Here is a 27,064-nt window from a genome sequence, read left to right as displayed (position 1 = left end):
GACATGGTAAATACTCTTCAGATTATTCTTGACTACTCTAGAAAGTAAACTTTCTACCATGAAATTATGGAAAATTCTCTTTTTAAAATTTTATTTAGCTATTTATCTTTGGGTGCTGTTTTAAATTCAGGTTCCAAGGTCCCCCATCTGACTGACTTAACAGGATATAGCTGAGCAAAGGCCCCGGGACTCTGTGTTGTAAAAGATCTGCCCAGATGATTCTGATGAGCTGTCAGGTTGGCCTAGCTGAGTGATTCTCAGTTTCAGCTATCTTTAGAATTCCCTGAGGAGCTTTAAGAAAAAAGCAAAAAAACCCCACAGGGGTGCCTGGGTGGCTTAGTCGGTTAAGCATCCAACTCTTGATTAAGCTCAGGTCATGATCTCAGGGTTGTGGGATGGAGCCCTTTGTTGTGCTCTGTGCTGGGCATGGAGTCTGCCTAAGATTCTCTCTCTCCCTCTTCCCACCACCTCCCCAACCTTGGCCCCTCCACTTCAAGTACACACTCTCTCAAAAACAAAAAGCAAAAAATAAAACCACTCCCACAAAAAAATTGCAATGCCTAGCCCACCATTGAAGATTCTGGTTTTTCTCTAGGGTGGGGCATTAGCGATGGGATTTGTTTTAAAAACTAACCATGTGTTCCTATGGTGCAGCCAGGGTTGAGACCCAGTTGGAGAGAAGATTCTCCAGATCACAGAACTTTAGGAATTGCCCAGATCACAAATCTCTGAATTGAGGAAACCCTTCAGCCCTAAACTATGGGGAATTGAGGTGGGGGTGAGGCTGTGGCCCAGTGTGAAGAAGCACAGGCATGGAAACGGGCATGTTCTTCCAGAAGGTCCTCCTGCTCTAGTGGAGGAGCACAGGCACTTCAGACAGAGTTACTGCACCATTTTTGAGCCTCCATTTCCTTATTTACAAAGGCTGCTAACGATGGTTGTACTGACCCTGGAAGGTCATTGTAGGCCTCAGAGATGCAAGCTAGAGCATCCAGCACAGTGCCTCATGGTAGTATCTATTAAAATGGTGGCCAGTATTGTTATAAATATTATTATTATTACGACTCTTTTTACTACTTGTAATGCTACCGAGGATTTTTATATCTTACAGCGAGGCATCCACAGAGCACAACTGTGTGAGGACCAAGAGTCAAGACCCTCTGGCCATCTACTTCACAAGTGGCACCACTGGAGCGCCCAAGATGGTTGAGCACTCCCAGGCCAGCTACGGACTGGGTTTTGTGGCCAGTGGAAGGTACCAAGGGACAGTTCATCTGCTGGGTCCAAGGAACAGAAAGTAGGGAGTGAGCTGGAGGAATGTGAGTAAGGGACATAGTGGTAAGACTGAGGTCAGAGAGCTAACAAAGTGGCAAATCCAGTAGTATCTGAAGGCTTTGGGCTTTACTTTGAGCGAGGTGAGAAGCCATGGGAGGTTTTTTGGTTTTATTTTTGTTTTTAATTGTGGTAAGAGATGCTTCACCTAAAATTTACCATTTTAACCATTTTTATTTGTAAACTTCAGTGTAATTAAGGACATTCACATTGTTTTGCAATCATCTCCACCATCCATCTCTAGAACTTTTTTCCATTTCGCAAATCTGAATCCATGTGTATTACATAATACACATTACACAAGAGTTTGGCATTCCCTCTCACGTCTGCCCTGACACTCATCATTCTGTTTACCGTCTCTGAATTTGACTACTCTGGGAGCTGCCTGTGGGTGGAATTATACATATTTTTCCTTTTATGTCTGACTTATATCACTTAGTGTAATGTTCTCAAGTTTCATTCATTTTGTAGCATGTGTCAGAATTTCCTTTCTTATTAAGGCTCAACAGTAGTCCCATATATGTGACATTCCAATGCAGTTTATCCAGTCGCTCATGGATGGACAGTTGGGAGGCTTCCCAACTTTTTGGCTGTTGTGACTAGTGCTGCTATTAACTTGGGGATATAAGCATCTATTCAAAACTCTGCTTTTAATTCTTTTGGCTATATTCCCAGAAGTGGAATTGCTGGGTTGTATGGTGATTCTATGTTTAATTTTCTGAAGTACAGTGGAGTTTTTGAGCAGTGACTTGATCTGATTTTTTTTTTTTAAGGTTATCTCATGAGTTTGTGTTGAGAATCAACTGTAGGGGGCAAGAGATGAAGCAGAGACTGACTTCAGAGGCCAGTGCATTAAGAGGGAATGGTGGAGGCTTCCCCAGGGGGAGTGAGAGGAGCTAAGATTCTGAATGTATTTTGAACATAGGCCTGGAAAGATCTGTTGATGGGTTTGACATAAAGCAAGAGAGAAAGTGAAGAGTCAGGGATGATGCCAAGATTTATGGCCCAAGCAGCCAGAAGCATTAACTGATAGCGGGGAGGCTGGGATAAACTGTCTGGTGGGAGGAACACAAGGACTCCGTGTTTGGCACTGTAAGTTTGAGACGCATGGTGGACATCTCCATACCCTGAGTTAAGAATGGAGATATTGGGGAGGCAGTTGGAGATTCATGTGTAGAGTTAGTGGGAAAGATTCGTGGTGGAATTATCAGTAAAGTAGTACTTAATGCCATGAGATTGGATGAGATCGGTGAAAAGTAATGGACACTAGGAAGAGAAGAGGCCTCAGCACTGAATGCCTTAGGCCTTTCCACAACAAAGGGAGAAGCAAGGAAAACTCAGAGGAGAAGACCAAGAAGAGCATCTATTGAGTAGGTTGAGGACCAGAGACCATATGTCCCCAAATCCAAGTGCAGAACATGATCACTTTTCTATGCTTGCAGGTACTGCTTCCCCTTCCTGGGATGTGGTTCCTTCTCTGCCTCCCCAGTGTAGCTCCTGTGCATCATTACATCTCGCTTAGACCCCACCTCCTCTGGGGAAGCATTTCTCAGATTCCATCTCCATTCTTTCTCTGGGTTTGGTGCCCATTCTCTGTAATTGCATAAAGCTATTGGTTTAACCCTATGAAAGCTTGTTCTCCAGGGGCCTCCTTGATGTTTATACTTACCAACCTACAAGCCCCCCAAAGCAAGACTAATCATTCTTTCCTACACTCTAATGCCAAGTCCAGAAGTATTGGATGAAGAAAGTGCCCTCATCACATTGTATGGAGATTATGTGTCCCCTTATAGATCACTCCCACTAGACTGTGAACTCTTGAAGGCATGGAATCTGTTTTTTTTTAATTCTATATCCTTCCCTTAGGGCATAAAAAGCAAGAATATGCTCAATAAATGCTTGTTGAGACAAAGACTGACTATGGTTCTTGTACAGATTTGATAACTGTCATACCCACAAGTGAGTACTCGCTATGGGAGAGGTTCCAAAGAAGGTGACATGGATAATGTAATCCTTTTTAAAGGTAGAAGCATTGCTGAGGGTTCTGACGTTCTTTAATTTTTGGCAGGCGGTGGGTGGACTTGACCAAATCAGACATCTTCTGGAACACGTCTGACACTGGCTGGGTTAAGGCAGCTTGGACCCTCTTCTCTGCCTGGCCTAATGGATCTTGCATTTTTGTGCATGAGCTGCCCAGAGTTGATGCCAAGATTATTCTGAATGTAAGAAACAAAAACACGGCTTGTGTGTTGGTGTAAATGAGATGAGTGGAATTTAGGTTTTGAATTTGCAGGAGAAAAGGCATGAATAAGTGACCATAAGGCTTCTTTGGTATGGATAGCAAACAAAATGTCTCCCAGGACCTTCTATAATCTGATTCCTGCCCACCTTTCTACCTTCAATTATTGCCTATCCTCTAACTAGATCCTTAGACATAAGACAATTTCATATATCTGCATATTCTGTTTTTTCCTGCATTGGGTTCTTCTCCGTCTACCACTTTCTTCCCTATGCTCCTGTTAAAACCCTAGTTATTTTTCAAAACTGCAGTGAAAATCATAATCAGAGTGTGTTCTTAACACGTTGATTATCTTTGCCACAGTCAAGCTCACCATCATCATTATTCACTGAGGGCTTGATCAGCCAGTATATGCCTTGTTCCCTCTATTGCCCCCAGGCCTTACATGGTATATTAGTTATCTATGGTAGTCAATTACCCCAAAACCTAGTGGCTTAAAACAAATATTTATTATCTCAGTTTCTGGTGGTCAGGAGTCTGGGAGCAGCCTAATAGCTAGTTCTGAATCAGGGCCTCTCATGAGGTTGTGGTCAAGATGTCAGCTAGGTATATCCGTGTTCCGAGCGATATTATTACTAATAGCCCAAAGGTGGAAGCAACCCAAGTCCCGTTGGCTGATAAATGGATAAACAAAATGTACCACATACATACAATGGAATATTATTCAGCCTTTAAAAAGAAGGAATACGCATGCTATATCATGGATGAATCTTGAAGACATTATGTTAAGTGACCTAAGCCAGCCACTAAAGGACAGATACAGTATGGTTCACTTATATGATGTATTTAGAGTAGTTAAAATCCAGTTTCCCTGCTCCATCTCCATGAAGTCCCACCCCAGTACCTCTGAGATCTTCTGTCCTTTGTTTTTGCTTAGACTCTCTCCAGGTACCCGATCACCACCCTCTGCTGTGTTCCCACCATCTTCCGGCTGCTGGTACAGGAGGATCTCACCAGGTACAGCCAGCCCATCCGTCTGGTGCTTTGGGGACCTAAATATGTGAATATACAGCAGTATATGCCCACATGCACACCCACCCTCTCATACCGACTCTGTTTCTCTCACTCTGTCCCTGTCTCATCTCTCTCTCTCTCTCTTTCTCTCTATATATGTCCACACACACATACATATACACATACGTCTGTGATTCTTTCTCTCCATATAGAATACATATCTGGAATATTATATATATCTGTGGTCCTCTATCTCACACACACACACACACATACACACACATGCTGAAGCATACACATCTATATCCTTTGCACATGCCCCATAAAAATCCTCTGTACCACCACTCCCTACCCAAGAATTTGTATCCAGATGGAATTGGATAGATTTAAGATAGTCTGGAATTTTAGCACTTGAGGTGGGCTGTCTCTCCATCATACATGCACAGGCCATTCTCTCAGCAATATGTCTGCTACTTGTGTGAGGATGGAGAAATTGTTGGGTAATTGTTAGCCACCTGTGGAATGGGATTTGTGGCCAGGGCCTGAGGTCTGGTGGGACCAGCAAGCCCACCACAATAGATGTTCCATCCCTCAGCCCCATATGAACTCCATCCAGCCACTCTCTGAGTGAATGTCATTGGGTATCCCACAGAAGGCAACCAGACACTATGTGCATGTGGCTCCCATCCTGGGTACGTCCAAAGCAACATCTGATAGCAGGACAAGTCTAGTTGCTGAGGTGTGTGGAAAGAGACCTATGACTCTTCAGTAACTCACTGACTGATCTATGTCTGCCTCTTCTGTTCTCTTTGCTCATCGCATGTATCTGTCCTTGAAGAACCTAAGGGGGAGTTTTTACATGATTCCCCTGTTGAATTCTTTGTTTTAAGAATTTATCCCATTCATTGATCTCTTGTGTACACTTCAAGATCATTATTTTAACTGTAAGCAAACTCGGGATGATTTAAGAACAATTTTGTTGAAAGCTACTAGATAGTATTAATTAATAGTCAAACCAAGTTTATCCAAAGGGGAAAAATTGTTGAAATATATTTGCAACCACTCATTTTTTACATTTTGGATAATCTGTTGAATGGAGGGGTGGTTTTATAACATATTTAATATCTGTAGGAATTTGGGGCCCATTTGTTAGAATTGTCAGATTCTTATGGGGCTCCTTTCTGCCTTACAAATTTGCAACTGATTCATTCCTACCGGACTACTTTCTACCTTTTAAATTTGTAACGATTTATCTTTTCTTTTTAAAAAGATCTTATTTATGTATTTGAGAGAGAGAGAGAACACAAACCAGAAGGGGAGGGGCAGAGAGAGTGGGAGAAGCACACTCCCTGTGGAGCAGAGAGCCTGATGTGGGGTTCAGTTCCAGGACCCTAAGATCATAACCCAAGCTGAAGGCAGACACTTAACCAACTGAGCCACCCAGGTGCCCCATGTAATCGGTTTATCTTTTTTAACTAGGTGGTTGTTCTAACCAATTTATCATCATTTTGTTTTTGTTTTTGTTTTTGTTTTTTTCATTTTGTTTTTAACTGATTTTGGCCAGTTCAGGTAGGATTCACTATGTTATACCAAAACCTACAATACAAGGTTCTGATTTTATTCCAAAATCAGGTAAGATTGATTTTTTAAAAAATTTACCTGCCCATGAGGAATATGCCTACAAAGCCAGAGGATGGGGCACTTGGAGTAGGTGATAAGAGCCTGGACTTTATCCTCCAGTGGCTTTAGATGTCTAGACCTGAGCAGTAATACTGGGGGTACAGTGTTGGGTGCAGGGATCCTGACACAGGCGGTCTTGTTTTCCACTTGAGAAAGGTACCAGTTTCAGAGCCTGAGGCACTGTTTGACTGGAGGAGAGGCACTGAATCCTGACGTGAGAGAGAAGTGGAAGAGCCACGTGGGCCTGGAGCTGCACGAAGGCTATGGCCAGTCTGAAACAGTGAGTGCTAGCGGAGCCTGGGTCCCTGCCACAGGTCACCTCTACCCAAGCCCTCAGCCACTTGGTGGAGATGACCAGCTCTCAGAGCCTCTGCCTTCCCAGCTGCCACACCTGTCAGGGACTGCCCTGTCCCCTGGGAGAAGCTGATAACAAAATCCCATCAGTTTTTTTTTTCCCCCTTTGGCTGATAAAATGATTTCACAAGGACACCATAGCCAAAAAACCTACTCTCGTGGCCTCGGGTACCATTTGTCTCCACCAGGACAACCTCTTTCTGTCTCTGGTCAGACCCAAAGATCTTACCCAGTATTGCCCATAGCCATCTGGGCAGCAGAGAGTTGAAGGGTCAACTGAGTTTTTTGATTTAGTGACACATTTGGTTCTTTATGTGTCAGTGTCCAGTATAACATTCAATAAATGTTTGTTGACTATGGAAAGAAGAGAAGGGAGGAAGAAGGAAGGGAGAGAAAGAGTGAGTAGGAAAGGGAAGGAGAGGCAGAAGGAAGAGTGAGAGAAAAGCTGGGCACCAGGAAGGAGGAAGCTACAGGGATACATCTCCACCTTTCTGGAACTGCCTTCTCTCCAGGTTTTAATCTGTGCCAATCCAAAAGGCATGAAAATCAAGTCTGGATCCATGGGCAAAGCGTCCCCACCTTACGATGTGCAGGTAGGCAGCCTTGCCCAACTGTTGGTGAGGCTTGTTTCAAAGAGGAGAGCAAAATGCATGTCCTGGTTAGCAACAGCAGGCTCAGCTGCTGGGGTGGTCTGGCTGCACAGATATCCAGGCACGGCCCTCTGATCTCTCTGCCAGATCGTGGATGATGAGGGCAACATCCTGCCTCCAGGACAAGAGGGGAATCTTGCTGTCCGAGTCAGGCCCACCCGCCCCTTCTGTTTCTTCAGTTGCTATTTGGTAAGTGGCAGGGAATGCCATTTTCACAGTGATTTCTGTGTGCTGAGCATTGTGTTCTGAGATTTATAAACACTTGTTTAACCCTTACAATAACTGCATGAGGTAGGTTGGCACTATTATTGATGAGGAAATGAGAAGATTGACTTATCCAATGTCAAGCAACTAGTGTGTCCAGGACATGGATTTAAGCACAGATATGTCTGAGAGTGCAAATTTATAACACAGGGGACACCCCACCATTTCAATGGCGACAATTTTTTAAAAAAGATTTTATTTCTTTATTTGTGAGAGAGGGAGAGGGAGCACAAGAAAGCACAAGCAGCGGGGAGTAGCAGGCAGAGGGGGAAGCAGACTCCCGACTGAGCAAGAAGCACGATGTGGGGCTGGGTCTCAGGATCCCGAGATCATGACTTGAGCTAAAGGCAGTCACTTAACCGCCTGAGCCACCCAGGTGCCCCTAACAATGAGAAAATTGAAGCTCAGAGAAGAGAAGGGACTTCACAAAAGTCAAACTGCAATTTGTATCAGAGCCTAGTTTCAGAATTCTTTTTATCTTAAGTCTTATGTGGAGAGGAGTCAGCTGGCAGAGCTTATTATGTCCAAGGACTCTAGTCTGAATTTCTGTGATAATCCAGGAATGACCTCTCCCTCATGCCTGCTTCAGTGAGTGTTTATTATGGGCTTTGTTTTTGCCACACTCTCTCTGTAAATCTCTACTGACATGGTTTCAGCTTTGGTTGCACACTAGAAACACCTTGGAAGCTTCAAAGCACGACTGCTACTCGGGCCCCACTGAGATCATAGATGAGATCAGACTTTCCTATGATGTGGATTATGTGGAGCCGAAGTCAAGAACCATGGCTTTATTAGGGATTCCACCTGGTGTGTATATGATGCCATCGCTCAGCTACAGCACTGGAAGACACAGTGAAAATCAGTCCATTCGTTTTTAGAATGAATTTTTGTGGCTTTTCTATAACTACAAGAGGGATAGTCTTTCATCATATTTCATTTAAAGTCACAGAAACTTATAAGCCAGAATAAAATAAAGACAAAACAAAACAAAAAACCCGGGTGGCTCAGTTGGTTAAGTGACTGCCTTCAGCTCAGGTCATGATCCCAGAGTTCTGAGATCGAGTCCTGCATTGAGTCCTGCTCCATGGGGAGTCTGCTTCTCCCTCTGACCTTCTCCCCTCTCATGCTCTCTCTCTCAAATAAATAAATAAAATCTTTAAAAGACAAAACAAAACTAAATACCCAAACAGTAATGCAATAATACATTAAGCAGAGGTAATTTTAAAATTGTAATCTATTTCCTTATAATCATTTTTGTAAGCAATAGCAAATCCTTGACTTTTCTGAATAATTTATTCATTCATTATTTATTGAGTGACTTCTTCATGCCACTAAGTCTACAGCAATGGGCAAGAATGACAAGCGTATAGGTCAGTGACTTTTGACACCTATATACACTTGTGTGACCACCACTGCTATCAAGATATAGAACCTTCTTGTCACCTCAGCAAGTTCCCTTGGGCTCTCTAATAGTCAATACCCAAGCCATCAGCTTTTGCTAAATTATTTGTTGTTGCTAATAGAATACTTTTGCCTTTTTAAAAAAGAACTTTATGTAAATAGGATTATAAGTATTCATTTTTGTGTGTCTCATTACTTTTTTTTTTAAAGATTTTATTTATTTATTTGACAGAGAGAGATCACAAGTAGGCAGAGAGGCAGGCAGAGAGGGAGGAGGAAGCAGGCTCCCTGCTGAGCAGAGAGCCAGATGCGGGGCTCGATCCCAGGACCCTGGGATCATGACAGAGGCTTAACCCACTGAGCCACCCAGGCGCCCCTCGTTACTTTTTTAATAAGACATTTATCTATTTGACAGAGAGAGAGAAAGCACACAAGTAGGGATAGAGGCAGAGGCAGAGGGAGAGGGAGAAGCAAACTCCCCGCTGAGCAGAAAGCCTGACATAGGGCTTGATCCCAGGATCCTGAGATCAGGCCTAAGCCAAAGGCAGATGCTTATCTGACTGATTCACCCAGGCACCCCCTGGTTCTTTCTTTTAAATTCACTTTTTATTTTATTTTTTAACTTAAATTTTACTTAGTTAACATACAGTGCAGTATTGGTTTCCAGAGTAGAATTCAGTGATTCACCACTTACATACAACACCCATTTCCTTATCACAACAGAAGCCCTCCTTAACGTCCCTCATCCCTCTAGCCTATCCCCCCTCTGCCTCTATCAACCCTAAGTTTATTCCCTTTTGTTAAGAGTCATTTTAATGGCTTGTTTCCCTCTCCTTTTATTCTTTTCCCCCTTCCCTTATATTCATCTGTTACCTGTCTTAAATTCTACATATGAGTGAGATCATACTGTATGTCTTTTTCTTACTGACTTATTTCACTTAGCATAATACATTCTAGCTCCCTCCATATCATTGCAAATGGCAAGATTTCATTTTTTTGATGGCTGATAATATTCCATTATAAATACATACCATATATTCATGTATATCTAAATACATGGATATGGCATACACACACACATACACACACACACACACACTCTACATCTTGTTTATCCATTCATCAGTTAGTGGATACTTGGGCTCTTTCCATAGTTTGGCTATTGTTGATAATTCTGCTATAAACATCAGGATGCATGTAACCCTTGAATCTGTATTTTTGTATCCTTTGGGTAAATACCTAGTAGCTCAATTATTGGATCATAGGGTAGTTCTATTTTTAACTTTTTGAGGCACCTCCATCCTGTTCTCCAGAGTGGCCTCACCAACTTTCATTCTCACTAGTGGTGTAAGAGTTTCCCTTTCTCCACATCCTGACCAACACCTGGTGTGTCCTGTGTTATTAATTTTAGCCATTCTGACAGGTGTGTGTTATCTCATTGTGGTTTTGATTTGTATGTCCCTGATAATAGTGATGTTGAGCATCTTTTCATGTTTCTATTAGCTATCTGGATGTCTTCTTTGGAAAAGTATCTATTCATGTCTTCTGCGCATTTCTTAACTGGATTATTTGTTTTTTGCGTGTTGAGTTTGGTAAGTTCTTTACAGATTTTGGATACTAATGCTTTATCACATATGTCATTTGCCAATATCTTCTCCCATCCTGTAGGCTGCCTTTTAGTTTTGTTGATAGTTTCCTTCACTGTGCAGAAGCTTTTTATCCTGATGAAGTCCAAGTAGTTCATTTTTGCTTTTGTTTCCCTTCTTGGCATTGTGTCTAGTAAGAAATCACTACAGTTGAGTCCAAGAGGTTTCTGCCTGTGTTCACCTCTAGGATTTTGATGGTTTCCTGTCTGGCATTGAGGTCTTCCATCCATCTTGAATTTACTTTTGTGTATGGTGTAAGAAAATGGTCTAATTTCATTCTTCTGCTTATTGCTGTCTAGTTTTCCCAATGCCATTTGTTGAAGAGACTGTCTTTTTCCATTAGAAATTCTTTCCTGCTCTATCGAAGATTAGTTGACCATATAGTTTTCAGTCCATTCCTGGGTTCCCTGTTCCATTTGTGTCTGTTTTTGTACCACTACTGTATTGTCTTGATGACTAGAGCTTTCTAATATAGCTTGAAATCTGAAATTGTAACACCTCATTTTGTTTTTCTTTTTCAAGATTGCTTTGGCTATTTAAGGTGTTTTGTGGTTCCATACAAATTTTAGAATTGTTTGTTCTAGATCTGTGGCAAATTCTGTTGGTATTTTGATAGGGAATGCATTAAGTGTGTAGATTGCCTTGGGTAGTATAGACATTTTAACGGTGTTCTTCTAATTCATGAGCATGTAATGTTTTTCCATTTCTTTGTGTCCTCTTCAGTTTCTTTCATAAGTGTTCTATAGTTTGCAGACTCTTTAGTTAGGTTTATTCCTGGGTATCATACTGGTTTTGGTACAATTGCAAATGGGATTGATTCCTTGATTTATTTTTCTGCTGCTTTGTTATTGGTATATAGAAATGCAACAGGTTTCTGGACATTGATTTTACATCTTGCAACTTTGCTGAATTTGTGTGCAAATTCTAGCAATTTTTTGGTGGAGTTTTTCAGGTTTTCTGCATAGAGTATTATGTCATCTGCAGACAGAGAAAGTTTTATTTCTTCCTTGTCAGTTTGGATGCTTTTCATTTCTTTTTGTTGTCTGATTGCTGAGGCTAAGATGTTCAGTACTATGTTGACTAGTAATGGTGAGAGTGGACATCCTTGTCTTGTTCCTGACCACATGGGAAAGTTGTCAGTTTTTCTCCCATTGAAGATGATACTAGCTGTGGATCTTCCCGTATAGGGCCTTCATGATGTTGACGTATGTTCCATCTATCCCTAGTTTGTTAAGGGTTTTTATCAGGAAAGGATTCTGTATTTGGATAAGATACTTTTTCTGCATCTACTGATGATCATATTGTTCTTACTTTTTCTTTTATTAATGTGGTCTATCATGTTGATTGATTTGCACAAACTGAACTATTCCTGAAGCCCAGGGATAAATCCTACTTGATCATGATGAATAATTATTTTAATGTACTATTGAATTTGATTTGCTAGTATTTTATTGAGAATTTTTGCATTTATGTTCTTCAGGGATACTGGTTGGTAATTCTCCTTTTTTGTGGGGGTCTTTGTCTGGTTGAGCCACCCAAGTACCTCTCTTCTGCTGGCTTTAGGCTTTATTTGCTATTCCTTTTCTAGCTTCTTTAGGTGTAAGGTTAGGTTAAGTATTTGAGATTTTTCTTGCTTCTTGAGGTGGGTCTGTATTGCAGTATACTTCCCTCAAGGACCGCCTTTGCTGCATCCCAAATTTGGTGTGTTTTTATTTTCATTCACTTCCTTGTGTTTTTTAATTTCTTCTTTAACTTCCTGATTAACCCATTTATTCTTTTCTTATTTTTAGATTTTATTTATTTATTTGTCAGAGAAAGAGCAAGCACAAGTGGGGAGGAGCGGCAGGCAGAGGGAGAAGCAGGCTCCCTGCCAAGCAAGGAGCTTGATGTGGGACTCCATCCTAGGACCCTGGGATTATGACCTGAGCTGAAAGCAGGCACTTAACTGACTCAGCCACCAGGCATCCCCCATTCATTCTTTAACCTCCATGTACTTGTGGTCTTTGCAAATTTTTTCTTATGATTGATTTCAAGTTTTGTAGTGTTTCAGTCAGAAAATAGGCATGGTATGATCTTAGCCTTTCTGTACTTGTTGAGGGCTTATTTGTCTCTAGTATAGGATCTATTCTGGAGAATGTCCCATGTGCACTTGCAAAGAATGTGTATTCTGCTGCTTTACGATGAAATGCTCTCAATATATCTGTTAAGTCCATCTGGTCCAGTGTGACATTCAAAGCCATTGTTTGCTTGTTGAATTTCTGCATAGATGACCTGTCCATTGCTGTAAGTGGGGTCTTAAAGTTCCCTACTAGTATTGTATTATTATCGCTGAGTTTCTTTATGTTTGTTATTAATTGTTTTATATATTTGGATGCTCCTATGTTGGGGGCATAAATATTCACAATTGTTAGATCTTCTTGTTGGCTAGATCGCTTAATTATAATAAAATGCCCTTCTTCATCTCTTATTATAGTCTTTGTTTAAAATCTTGTTTGCCAGGGTGCCTGGATGGCTCAGTCAGTTAAGCAGCTGCCTTCCACTCAGGTCATGACCCCAGAGCCCTGGAACTGAGCCTTGTTTTGAGCTCCCAGCTCAGCGGGGAGTTGGCTTCTCCTTCTGCCTCTCTTCCTTGCTCATTCTCTCTCACTCTCTCTCAATTAAATAAATAAAATCTTTTTTAAAAAATCTAGTTTGATAGAAGTATGGTTGCTCTGGCTTTTTTTTTTTTTTTTTTTTTGACATCCATTAGCTTGATAAATGGTTCTCCATCCTCCACTTTCAATCTGCAGATGTCTTTGGGTCTAGTCTCTCGTAGGCAGCATATAGATGGGTCTTATTTTTTTATCCATCCTGATACCCTATGCCTTTTCGTTATAGAGCATTTAGTCCATTTACATTCAGAGTCATTAGTAAAAGATACCAATTTAGTGCGATTTTGTTATCTGTAGATTGGTGTTTCTGGTGATGTTCTCTGGTCCTTTCTAGTCTTTGTTGCTTTTGGTCTTTTTTTCTCCAAGCAAAGAGTCCCCCTTAAAATTTCTTGCAGGGGTTTAGTGGTCACAAGCTACTTTAGTTTCTGTTTGTCTAGGATATTCTTTATCTCTCCTGCTCTGAATGACAGTCTTATTGGATAAAGAATTCTTGGCTGCATATTTTTTTCTGTTCAGCATGGTGAATATATTCTTGCAGTCCTTTCTGTCCTGCCATATTTTGGTGGTCAGATCTGCCAAGAACCTAGCTTAGGTTCTGTCTTCCCTTCTAGCTTAAGGACCCCTTGTCCCTTGCAGCTTTCAGGATTCTTTCCTTGTCTGTGCATTTTGTGAATTTGGCTATGATATGCCTTGGTGGTTGTCGGTTTTTGTTGAATTGAATGGGAGTTCTCTGTGCTTCTTGGATTTTGATATCTGGTCCTTCCTCAGATTAGGGAGGTTTTCAGCTATAATTTGTCTGAATAAACCTTCTGCCCTTTTTTCCGTCTGTCTTCATCTTCTGGGATTCCTATGATATGAATGTTACAATGTTTTAATAAGTCACTGAGTTCCCTAAATCTGCCTCCATGGTCCATCACCTTTCTTACCCTCTTTTTTTCAACTCATTATTTTCCTTAATTTTGTCTACTGTATCACTGATTCAGCCCTCTGATTCATCCATCCTCCTTTTTATGGCCTCTATCTGGAATTGCATCTCAGTTACAACATTTTAAATTTTGGTCTAACAGATTTTAGTTCTGTTATCTCTGGAGTAAGGGATTCTCTAGGATCTTGTATGCCTTTTTCAAGCCCAGCTAGTATCCTTTTAATTGTTGTTTTAAATTCTAGTTCAGACATCTTACTTATATCTATATTGATTAAATCCCTGTCCATGAGTTCTATCTCCTGTTCTTTCTTTTGGGGTGAATTTCTCCAGCTCGTCATTCTGTCCAGAAATGAAAAGAAGAGAGAAAAAGAAAAAAGAAAACAACAACAACAAAACAAAACAAAACAAAAAAACTAGATCCTGGGTGTTTCTTGGTCTGCTTATTAAAAGAATCTAGATCCCAAAATAAGAAAGAAAAAAAATACAATGAAAGTAAACAAAAAAATAGTATATATGTAGTATATATGAAAACAAAAATTTTAGAAATTAATAAATTTTTTAAAATAATTGAAAAAATAAGAAAATAAATGAAAAAAATTTTAAAAATAAAGAATAAAAGTACAAAGGAGTCTAGACACTATTTTCCCTTAGAGCTGAAGCTTTGCAGCCCTCTATGATCAGTAGACTTTGTGTGAGTGAGTTGTTTGTGCAGGTCTTCTGGGGGAGAGGCCTGTTGCACTGATTCTCAGATGGACTTGCCTTAGTGCATATGGGCCTCCAGATTGCAAATGGGAGGCGGGGGTTGGTGTTAGAGGCTCTGGACTCCACCAGGTGGTGCTCTTTTTCTCCCTGAAGCCTTTCAGTGATGATGCATATAGAGTGACTAGGACAGCCCCCCACCTTCTAGTCCTGCAGTTGAAAGTTCATGCCCCCCCACTCTTCAGTGAGCCCTCACGGAAGAGCAGTTACTCTTGTATCCCTGGTTTCCATCAGAACCCTACATTTACCCTGCCTGTCTCTGAGAATTTGGGGTTTTTGTTTTTTTTTTTTTAAATCTCTGGCACACAACTGAATTTCAAAACTCCTACATTTTAGGGACTCCTGCAGGTCAGACTGTGCTGTTCTCCCTGGAGCACTGGGGAGGAGGGTGGGGGAGTGTCTCCCTATGCTTCTGCTGTTTGCCAGGCCTGTACCAGGAAAGCGGTCACAGTTTCATAGTTATCAGAGCGATTCACAGTTTATGGCAAAACAGAGCAGAAAGCCAGCACCTGCACTGGCTGTTTTCAGCCACCTTCTACGCTCCTGTGCCTGGAAACAATGCAGTACTTAGGTGCCATCTGTCCTTCTTGTGACCAGGGGATCCTGAGAGACCATGTGAGTTCTGCCCTGCTTTGCCACCTGAGCACCTTTAAGCCAGGCACATATCCATGGTAGCAGACTTCTAAAAGTTCCAGTTTTGTGCCTTGCTGCTTATAATGCTTTGTGGTAGCCTCCACCTGTGGGTTCCCTCCCTGCCACTGGATCCACAGCTATGTCTCCCCAAGTTCAAGTCTCTGCATCACCTACCTACCAAAAGGTAGTCACTTTTCTACTTGTAGACTGGAGTTTTTCTTCTCTCAGAACTCCGATTGATTTCTCAGGTGTTCAGAGTGTTTGGATTACTATCTAGCTATATCTGAGGGGCGAGACAAACTTGAGGTTCCCCTGATCCCCCACCATCTTAACTCCTTGTCTGCTTTCATTTACTCAGCATAATGGTTTTGAGACACACCGGGATAGTTGCACGCAGCTGTAATTTTGTTTTTGTTTGTTTGTTTCAAGTAGCTTCTTTAAAGTTTTGAGAATCAGAGTTTGATTAGCTTTTCGTCTTTCCTCGATTCTTGCCTTTTGGCCAACTGCTCTCTTCCTACCTTCAAGGATTCCTAAGCACAAAGAATATCAGTATGTTCTTTTATCTTAAAAAATAGAGCCAGTGACCCTGTGTCCACTGTCCTACATTTAACTATGCTTTCTTGGACCCTTCCAAGGAATGGTAGCAAGTGGCTGTCCTTAACCATTTCCGGGCATCTCCTTCTATTTAAGAGAGAGAAAGTGTATAAATTCACAACTCCTAGTCCAGTGGGAAATTCTGGCCTGCATGGTCTTTGGGAACTGCTTTTATAGGTCCCCAGCCTCCTGCATGGGCCTGTGAAGGCCAGAGCTGGCTTGAGTGGCTGTTCGAAGATGGCCCTTCATGTGTTTACTTTGTCTTCCAGAACAATCCTGAGAAGACAGAGGCATCAGAACGAGGGGACTTCTACATCACGGGGGACCGAGCCCACAAGGACAAGGAGGGCTACTTTTGGTTCTCGGGAAGAAATGACGATGTGATTAATTCCTCAAGGTCAAGCTGTCTGCTCTTTCCTTCTCCCTTTGAAGCTTTGTGTGTGTGTGTGGGGGGGGGGGTCACTTGGAAGAGTTTGTTTTTCTCTTCCAGCTACCGGATTGGGCCCGTTGAAGTGGAAAATGCCCTTGCTGAGCACCCTGCTGTTCTGGAGGCTGCAGTGGTCAGCAGTCCGGACCCCATCAGAGGGGAGGTAACAGTCCAGCCAAGAACATTGCCTCCTGGTTCTTTACCTGTTCAAACCCAGCAGAGTGAGCTGGAAGACCCACATTCCCCCCTATCTCACTCCACATGGGTACTACAAAGTCTGAAATGCCACACATTCCTTTCGGTTAAGCATTAATGTCATGTCTTTAGAGGCCGACTCTTGAGAGGGACACGAGGAGAGGATACCATCACTTTCGTGTCAAATGGACCTGGAACTGGGTCCAAAAGAGGTGGACATTAGACAGGAGAGCTTGGCAGTGGGTTCAGTCTCTGACTTTTGTCCTGGCCGATGGAGAGCCCTTTCCCATTTGCAGATGAGGATATAACAAGCACACATGGCTGCTGACAGTGCTAACCTGAGAGGAATATCCATCTTAAGGGATGACAGAATAAGTATCCAGCATGACCCTGCTGTATCAGAAGCGTGAGCCAAATTTAATAAGCTGACCTCTCCCAGGAGAAATGCAAATTCCTTCCCATCGGTCTCAGAGAAGTAGACAGAGTGGGAGAAATGAAGCTTTTCACTGGCAAATCCAACATATCCCTACAGTATAGTGTAGTTACCTTACGAAAGTTAGTACAACATCAGGCTATGTGTGTTCTCAGAAGCACCAGGGCAAAGGAGTGGGTCTCTAAGTCAGGGCCCTAGACTACTCACAGCTGCATCATCTGGGATTCTTGTTTAAAATACAGATTTCTAGACCTCAAGTCAGTCTTGCTGAATGAGAGTGATTGAGGATGCAGCCCAGGCCTTCTTCATTTTGACTAGAAGCCCCTATCCAAGTGATTCTGATGCCTGTTAAAATTTGAGGCCAATGATTTAGAACAAGGGAGGTGGGAGCCCCATATATGTTCTGGAGAAATCACACCTGGAAAAGTATACCTCGCATTGTATATCGCAAGTTAGCTTGGGTTGTGACAGATGGGTGTGTGTGGTTAATCTGCATATACTCAGAATGGAGCCTGGTGCATTGATAGTAGTCAGAACATGTTTAATAGTTTTAACAGTCAGAGAGAGCCTTTCCCAATCACCAGATCTATCTGAACATGAAATGTAGTGAGATGCCCGCTTTTGGGAAGCATGCAAGGATGGTGAACCCCCACCTTGACAGAGCTATATGTTGGGGTGGGTTAGCAACCTACTGGCCTTTGACCTCTTCCACTCCTATCAGAAACCATGTGTCAGGTTGCAGTGTGTCAGGACTCTTCCTTCTTAATGGGAGGCAGCCTGCTAAGAAAGGCTCAGGCAGTAACAGCCAAGGTAACAGAATGTCCCTCAGGACATGTGGCATGGAAGCTGTGCAGCAAAATGTTTGCTGGCTGGAAACACGTATACATGCAGGCTCAGAAATACCCACTTCCCCTCAGTGCATTATTCCCAGTCCTGCATGTCCAAATCTCTGCCAGGTACTTTTCCAGTCACAGAGACTTGGAAGTAAGGGACCCTGGGGAAATTGTGAAGCTTCTCTTTCCACAGAGTATTTGCATCAGAAAAGAAGCCCCTTGGCTGCTTACAGTATTATTTTAGGAAAGAGAAGCAGTTTGGGCAACAGGTAGGATCCAGGAATCAGTCTACAAAAGTCAGTGCTTCCAATAGTTGGTCCTGGAATGGAGACAATAGGGGAAAAAAATGATGTTGTCCATTTTTCTGGCTGAGCCAGAGGCACTGGCAGAACTTTCATGCTTGGCTGGCAAAAGGAGAAATAAGTTGTTATAAAGGGATTGATTCTTTCTGGTTTGGGAGGGTTTGTTTTGTTTTCTTCTGGCAGGTGGTGAAGGCCTTTATTGTCCTTTCTCCATCTTACTCCTCTCAAGATCCTGAGAAACTAACTCAGGAGCTCCAGAAGCATGTGAAAAGGGTGACTGCTCCATACAAGTATCCCAGGAAGGTAAACATCAGGGGTTCTAGGGCTTGAGGAGCTGAGAAATCACCTGAGCACACACTGCATCTGCTCTCAGTCAGGGCCAAGCCCCGGGGCTGAGGGGTGTGGGTGATGAAGGTACAAATAACAGAGCTTCTCCTTCAGCCTTTTCTCCCTGTTTCCTCACTGGGCCCGCCCCAAACCAGTTTGTTCCTACTCTAAGAAGTGACAGACATCAGATTCAGGCGGGTGGGAGAATGGGGGTGTGGAGGGGCGGGGCTGAATCTCTGTGGGCAAGATCATGTGCCCCAGACCCTGGCCATTTTGGTCATTGCCATTTAGAGAAAACTATGAGTCATGGACACTTTCAACAGAGTGGCAGAGGGTAATGATTCTTTCAGGTCAGAAGTCCTTCTAGGAAATGATTTCAAACTGTTTTTGTTTTATGGTCACTAGGTGGCCTTTGTTTCAGAACTGCCCAAGACGGTTTCTGGAAAGATCCAAAGGAATAAATTGAGAATCCAAGAGTGGGGGGAGATGAGAGGCAACCCCCGAAAGGCCCCATAGGCCTCTGAAACTTTAAGAGGAACTGATGGGATCACTGGTTAGCCCTTGTCTGGGGCATCATCCCTTCAACCCTGTGAACATCGAAGACTTTCAGTTACAAATGAGCAGGACCCTGGAAGAGAGCAGAAGAATGTCACTAACCCAGATGCGCAGCCCCTGCCAGCCTAGTGTATGTTTGATGGCTTGACTTCCCCCTCCTCTGTCTGAAGGCATCCTCAGCAGCTGCCCACTGTCTTATTTCCAGCTGATCCTCTGAGGACAGGTCGCCATAAAGTCAGGGCTCCTGTGATCTCGAATTCACTGCTCGTGGGGAGTCACCACTTGACCCTTTTGATAAAGCCGTTTGGTAATCATATCCAGGGACATGAAAAATTGGTCCTACCCATTCATCTGGAAAGTCCTTCTTCAGTAATTACTGAAAATAAAGGATTCAAGGATACGTACTGGAGCATTGTTTATAACAACAACAAAGAAAAAAAAAAAACCAATGTCCAGCCAGTAGGACAATGACTAAGTTGTAGTAGCTTAACTCAGTAACGTATTATGTGACCTTTAAAAATAGGTCTTGGGGGACGCCTGGGTGGCTCAGTTGGTTGGGCAGCTGCCTTCGGCTCAGGTCATGATCCCAGCGTCCTGGGATCGAGTCCCGCATCGGGCTCCTTGCTCGGCAGGGAGCCTGCTTCTCCCTCTGCCTCTGCCTGCCATTCTGTCTGCCTGTGCTCGCTCTCTCCCCCTCTCTCTCTGATAAATAAATTAAAAAAAAAAATCTTTAAAAAAATATAAATAAATAAATAAATAAATAAATAAAAATAGGTCTTGGGGCATACTTGAACTAAATTAAGTTTAAAGCAGAATAAAAATAATAGGGACGCCTGGGTGGCTCAGTTGGTTGAGCCTTCGGCTCGGGTCATGATCCCAGCGTCCTGGGATCAAGTCCCACATCGGGCTCCTTGTTCGGCGGGGAGTCTGCTTCTCCCTCTGCCTCTGTCTGCCTGTGTTCGTTCTCTCTCCCTCTCTCTCTGACAAAAAAAAAAAAAAAAAAGAATAAAAATAATATATGTGTAGTGGAGAACCATAACTTTGAATGGTAAAGGAAAAACTATGGAAAAAAAGCCTGAAAAGAAATACTTATGTTAAAACAAGTATTCCTGGGGATTGAAAATAGTGGTTGATAGTTTTTTTTCTTTCCTCTGTGTTTCTCTATTTTCCAAGATTTCTCAGTAAGTATGTATAACTATTATAATGAAAAAAGTTTCTTAAAGAAACGATTCCCCCAAACCACACTCTGCCTCCAACAATCATCTGCTGAAGACTAATGTATTATGTTGTGCCCACCACAAAAGATGCAAGGACCCAAAACCACATCTCAGGCCCTGAAACGGAAAGAAGTAGCTCTGGGCCTCTGACACCAGCCATGCAGAGATGAAGCAGATGGAAACTCAACGTGATCTTCAGTGCCACTTAGCCAACCTACAGGACCTCCATTCAGCCACCAATCAATATTTATTGAGCACCTACTCAGTGCTGGGCTCCGGAAATATAACAATAAGCAAAAGTCAACCCAGTCAGTACCTGTATTAATCTGTTTGGGCTGCCATGACAAAGTACCATAGACTGGGAGGCTTTAACAAGAGAAATTTATTTCCTTGGTTCTTGAGGCTGGAAGTCCAAGATCATGGTGTCAGTGAGGTTAGTTTAATTCTGAGGCTTCTCTCCTTGGTTTGTAGACAGCCGTCTTCTGTGTCCTCACATGATCTTTCCTCCGTCTCCTGTCTGTCTCCTGATCTCCTCTTATAAGAACACCAGTCAGGTTGGATGAGGGCCTGAGGACCTCACTGTAACTTAAGCACTTCTTCAAAGGCCCCATCTCCAAATTCCAACCACATATTGAGGTACTGGGGATTAGGACATTAGCATAGGAATCTGAGGGGACATGATTCAACCCATGACACTACCCTTGCAGAGTTTACAGTTGAGTGGGGAGGTTGATGTTATTCATCAGAGAGTAAGGCAAATAATGCACAACTGTGATAAATTCCATGAAGGAAAGAGTTTAGTTAAACATAGATTGTGGGGACTGACTAAGACTGGGAGGACTCAGGGTAGCAGGAGACCTTCCGTAAGGAGGTCCTTGGTGAACTGGGATTGAAAGGAAAGTGGAAGTAAACTAAGTAAAAAGATTGGGGCCCAGCATTCTGAACACAGGATACAGCATGTGCAAAGGCCCTGAGAGGGGAGAGATAAGTTAGTGTTTCTAAGAACAGCACACTGAGCAACCAGCTACAGTCAGGTACAGTTGTGTATATTTTAACTGTCAACCTTCATGTTGAACAGTACTGATGACATTCTCATTTTACAGGTAGATCAAAGAGGTTAAGCAATTTGCAGTTCAGGATGACTGGAGTTTTGTTTTCAGGGAGTACTAGGGAGCCACTAAAGGTTTATGGCAGAGGAGTGATCCTTAAAGTTTTAATAGCCCTTAAAAAAAAAAAAAAAACTTGTCAAAATGGTTTACTTGTTCTTAAGTCTTTTGTCTTTAAGTCTTAAGTTTTTTGTCTTTGTGGCCTTCCTGGGCTTTGCTGATTTACCCCAGACTTGATAGGTCTGACTCTGCAACCTCATTAGTGCTCTTGGGGTGAGGTTTGGAGTCATGCCTTAGACACTGCTAGAATTCCTAATGAGCCCCCCACATGTCAGTTCCTTCCAAGCCAGGGGCTTGAATGGAAATGCTACCTGGGGGAAGTGGCTCCTGACATCACTGTGTCATTGTGGTTACATTGTTCCATTCTCTTAGACTCAGTCTTAGATGCAGGACAGATGATCCCTGGCCTCTCCTCCTTTAAGGCCCTGGGCTGCACCATTCTGTTCTTCTCCAGCTGTAATCAGAGAGGTCCTTTGTCCAGACTTCAGTCAGCATAAGCCTGAAGGGTGGGTGATGATGAAGGGTGGTAGCAGGGTGTGGGGAGGCCCGCCCACCCTCACCCCTTCCTGTCCACCCTCCCCAATTCTGCCTCAAACCCCCTCTGCACCCCCTGATGCCCTTGACCAACCCCCACCCCTGCCAAGCTAACTCTCCACAGTTGCCTCAGCCGAGCTCAGCTTTGAAAGGAAAAAGGCCAAACTCCCAGAGGCTGCTGAAAGGTTGGGAGCCAGGCACCAGCAATCCACACCTCCCCACCAGCAGCCCCAGCCCTAGAAGTCAAGAGCGGCTACCATCCCTCTATTGACAACCTGGCACTGTGCTACATGCTCTGCTGAGGTCCTTTCACTCTCTTATTCCCCACCTTCACTCCTCCCATGCTGCCTTTGGGATTGTGACTCTCTCCACACGCCATCTGCGCTGTAAATCAAATCCTCTTTAAAAGAAAGCATCTTTGCCCTAAGCAATATATACATGCATTAGAAGATGAGTCTGACGTTCTGTTCATTTTCTTTCTTTTCTTTTTTTTGCCAATATGCACCAAAAGAACCATGAACGTGAACGCTGCTCAACCAAAATCACCTTGCAAAACCCACATTGGGGAAAACAGAACCAACCCATTTCTCACTCAAATCCTGAGAAGAAGGCATTAGGCTCTCTCCACTTGACAGATGGAAAGACTGAAGCTGGGGATACCTTGCATAGCAGCCCCTCCCTGGGTCTCCACCCCTCTCCAGTCTCTGCCAGGACCCCTGCCCACTACTCTCAGGTTCCTATCTCTTTCTCCTTCTCACACTTTTCACCCCATTCCTTTCCCTCTTTTGGTAAGTTTTTATTTAATTCCAGGTAGTTGACGTGCAGTGTCGTATTCTTTTCAGGTTTGCAATATAGTGATTCAGCACTTGCCTGCCGCACCCCGTGTTCTTTTACCACATGTGTCCTCAATCCCCATTACCTGTCTCACCCCTTCCCCACCCCCCACCTCCCCTCTGGTAACCCATCAGTGTGCTCTCTGTAGTTAAGGATGTGTTTCTTGGTTTATTTTTCTCTCTTTTCCTTTGCTTCTTTGTTTCATTTCTTAAATTCCACATATGAGTGCAATCTGTGGTATTTGTCTTTCTCTGAACGACTTATTTCACTTTAGCATGATACTTCCTAGCTGTATCCATGTCATTGCGAATGGCAAGATTTCATTCGTTTTTATGGCTGAATAATATTCCACTCTATGAACACATCTTTATCCATCTAGCTGTGGATACTTGGGCTGCTTCCATGTCTTGGCTGTTGTAAAAATGCTGCTATCCATATAGGGAGGCATGTATCCCTTTGAATGAGTGCTGTTGTATTCCTTGGGTAAATACTCAGTAGTGTGGTTGCTGGTTCCTAAGGTAGATTTATTTTTAAATTTTTGAAGAAACTCCATACTGTTTTCCACAGTGGCTGCACCAGTTTGCATTCCTATTAACAGCACGGGAAGGTTCCTTTACCTTTTTCTCCCCATCCTCACCAACACCTATTGTTTCTTGTGTTGTTGATTTTAGCCATTCTGATGGGTGTGAGGGATATCTCATTACAGTTTTGATCTGCATTTCCCTGATAAGTGATGATGAGCGTGTATTTTTTGGCCATCTGTATGTCTTCTTTGGAGAAATGTCTGTTCACGTCTTTTTTTTTAATTGGATTATTATTTTTTTAATTTTTAATTTTTAATTGGATTATTTTTTGGGTGTTGATTTGTTTGAGTTCTTTATGTATTTTTGGTAATAACCCTTTTTTTGGTATGTCATTTGCCAATATCTTCTCCCATTCAGTTGGTTCTCTTTTAGTTTTTTTGTTTCCTTTGCTGTGCAGAAGCTTTTTATTTTGATGTAATCTCAATAGGTTACTTTTGCTTTTGTTTCCCTTGCCTCAGGAGACATATCTAAAAAAAGCTGCAACAGCTGATGTCAGAGAGGTTATTACCTGTGTTCTCTTCTAGGATTTTTATGGTTTCAGGTTTCACATTTGGGTTTCTGATCCACTTTTGAATTTATTTTTGTGTGTGGTGTAAGGAGGTGGTCCCTTTGTTCACCCACTTTGCCTCTTCCTGGCCTGAGGGCTCAGTGGTACTAAGGCTCAGCTTTTAAGTCTTCTTTTGCAAAGCTTTCCCTTCTGCCCATCTCAGGGATCTTTTTGAGGGATCCCAGTATACCCTACCTAACCATATGGTGGCAGCAATAATGGAGATGCTAAGTAGGCTGGGGTTGATGGCCTACAGTCAGACAGTAGCTTTGTATTTTTTTTTCCTCCTGCCGCTGATATTCAGACCCACTATGTCCACTTTCTCTTCCTCACCCAGAGGATTGTATGCCCTTGGATATACTCCTTATCTTTTTGTTCCTTCTTATACCTCATTTTCAAGCATTAAAATATTTAGTCCAATTTAAATCTAAACTGAAATCCAACTTAGAGCTATCTCTTTTTCCCTAGCCCAGGCTTACCCAGGGTGTGTGTGGTATTTTTTCTTACTTCTGCAGTCTGTTGGTCTTAGTAGCCCTTATTCATTTACTGTAATGTTTATTGAGTACCTACTGCGTGCTAGATACAGTTCCAAGTTCTTGAGCTAAATAACCGCCAAAACAGGCAAAGATCTTCTTCCTCATGTGTTTTAGATTCTAATGGAAGGAGATACAGGCAAAAAATAATAATAATAATAATAATGAATAAGTAAATTCTATAGTGTGTTAGAATGTGATGAGTTTTCAAGAAAAAGTAACTCTCTCTTCAAGAGGGAAGAGAGATCTCTCTTCCCTCCCCGACCCCTGGGCAGTATTACTTTTTCTTGAAAACTCATCACTTTCCATGTCATTAGCTACCTTGCCTCCAAACTGGGAGAGATCTGTATCAGTCACATTTGTGACCATCTGAGAACAGCAGTCAATAAGTATCTGTTGACTAATTGGCAAAACCAGATGTTTGCAGGGAATATGGTATTCTGCTTATCGGGGGAAAATTGGCTCCAGAACTTCCAAACCAGATAGGTCTGTTGGTCATTTTGCCCCTATTTCTGGGAGGATAAATTACTTTTTCTTGAGCTTCCTTCCACTTGTGGGACCCTAATTATGATTCCAGGACCACAACCCTCATTCCCCAAATCTGCTGCATCAGAGATTGGGGGTGATCTCTCGGATCTCTAGGTGATCAGTAGGAATGGTTAGTGACTCCCAGACCCTCTGTACATATGGGTGTGTGGAGTCCAAACACTGTTCTCCAAGTCTCCTATTCTAGTCTTGCTATAATTTGCTGAGTGTTTTACTATATGAGAATGCATTTTTTAAGAAAAACTTTTACTTACTACTTTTTTGAAAAAGTAAATGTAGCTGGGGCAAAGGTGTGCAAGGGCACCCGGCTCTTGGGGTCTCAAACAGATCAGGTTCAGACACCCACTGCTGATAAAATCCAAAGGTAGAGAGACAAGTGGTGGTAAATGAGAAAGGAATTTATTTCAGTGAGGCCAACACCAGCAAGACAGCAGACTAGCATCTCAAAGTCTCCAAAGTGTTGAAAATATTTCCAGGCTTATATAAAGAAAATGTGGGACAAAGGTCAGTGAGTATGGGGGGGGAGTGGGGGGTGGAGTAAAGGTCAGGTGGAACATTGCCTTGAAGTCAGTCACACAGGGTCTTGCTACATCAGGGCAGTCGTTACTATTGCTTGAGGGGTAGTTTCTGTTCAGTCAGGAGGTGCTTTGCCCACAGGGTCTTTTGCCTGAGTCAAAAGGTAATCTGGAAAGAAGAGTTTAATTTGTTAGAAAGTACAGACTGAGGTCAAAGTGCAGGTGGTTGAAGTCCTCTTTGATAAGTAAAAATTTAATTTGAGTTATGTCTGTTTAAGTCAAACTTGCTCCTTTCTCCAGAAGCAACTGAGGTGACTGGTTTCTAGCACTCCCTACCAGAGGTACCCCAAACAGCAATCAAGTCCAATCCTCACACGTCTGAATGGTCTCCTAGGACTAGCCCCCATTTTCAAGTAAGAAGACTGAAATTCCGGGCAGGAGTAACAATTTCTTTAAGAGCACACAGCTCAGGGGCGTCTGGGTGGCTGAGTGGGTTAAACCTCTGCCTTCAGCCTGGGATCGAGCCCCGCATCAGGCTCTCTGCTCATCAGGGAGCCTGCTTCCCCCCTTTCTCTACCTGCCTCTCTGCCTACTTGTAATCTCTCTTTCTGTCAAATAAATAAATAAAATCTTAAAAAAAAAAAAAAAAGAGAGACTGGAAGAACACACAGCTCAGTAACAGGGGAAGCCAAATTCAAATCCAGACAGACTTCATGTTCTTGGTCCTTAACCATGAACTTCTATAGTTTCTATATAGCTGTACTGTGTAGTCATGGATAAAGATGCTGATAACCACAGGAGCTGAAGAACCAGAGGGTATTTGCACAAGGAAGAGGGTGTCACTGGCACAGGAGAAAGGAAAATCCAGACTTCAGAAGAGAGCTCTGTAAGGCAGGGAGAGTAGCAGTGAGCAGGAATGCATAGGATGGGGTAAAGTCGGTACCCCTTCCCCAGACCAGGGAAGTAAATGAGGCAGAGGTGAACAACTTCGATGTTTCTAATAGGTGCCCAAGAAAGAATGCAATGGGAAGCGTAGTTGATCATTTGGGACTCCTCGTAGACCAGGAGAAAGACTGGTAAGGTAGATCCCTTATTTCCACCAGATATCTATGGAAAATGTCATCTCCCTTTCCCAAGCAGATAGAACTATTTCTTAAAGTCCTCTAACAGAGCCTTAGAGAAGGACAGCAACTCAGGTACCTAATTCTGCAGGATTTAGGTTTCTGCTGGGGTCCTGTTTTCCTCCCCTCCATGGCAAAGTGATCAAAGTAAAAGAAGTGACTGAACAGAAGGGAAAGGGCTGTTCAGCTCATTTCCTGTTTCTGGTGCCTGAAGCCCCATTGTAGGTAATTGGTGAGAGGGCAGAGAACAGCA

The 27,064-nt window shown here is 42.8% G+C and overlaps 1 protein-coding gene across 1 annotated transcript in view; it reads left to right on the top strand.

Moving 5' to 3' along the window:
* The window catches only part of ACSM5 (acyl-CoA synthetase medium chain family member 5), a 31,301-nt gene extending 11,687 nt beyond the window's left edge, over positions 1–19,614 (top strand). The window contains 11 exon segments of the mRNA XM_082714856.1: positions 1,112–1,255; positions 3,401–3,554; positions 4,509–4,588; positions 6,422–6,545; positions 7,132–7,212; positions 7,357–7,458; positions 16,412–16,539; positions 16,633–16,732; positions 18,516–18,635; positions 19,065–19,139; positions 19,142–19,614. Coding sequence (XP_082570982.1) covers positions 1,112–1,255; positions 3,401–3,554; positions 4,509–4,588; positions 6,422–6,545; positions 7,132–7,212; positions 7,357–7,458; positions 16,412–16,539; positions 16,633–16,732; positions 18,516–18,635; positions 19,065–19,139; positions 19,142–19,183 — 1,150 coding nt within the window. The 3' untranslated portion in view covers positions 19,184–19,614.
* Positions 19,615–27,064: the final 7,450 nt, after the last annotated feature.

The sequence above is a fragment of the Mustela nivalis genome, assembly GCF_964662115.1.
Source record: "Mustela nivalis genome assembly, chromosome: 19".
In the NCBI taxonomy this organism is placed as follows: domain Eukaryota; kingdom Metazoa; phylum Chordata; class Mammalia; order Carnivora; family Mustelidae; genus Mustela; species Mustela nivalis.
The sequence above is the reverse complement of the archived record's forward strand: the minus strand, read 5'-3'. Positions and strand labels throughout refer to the sequence as shown.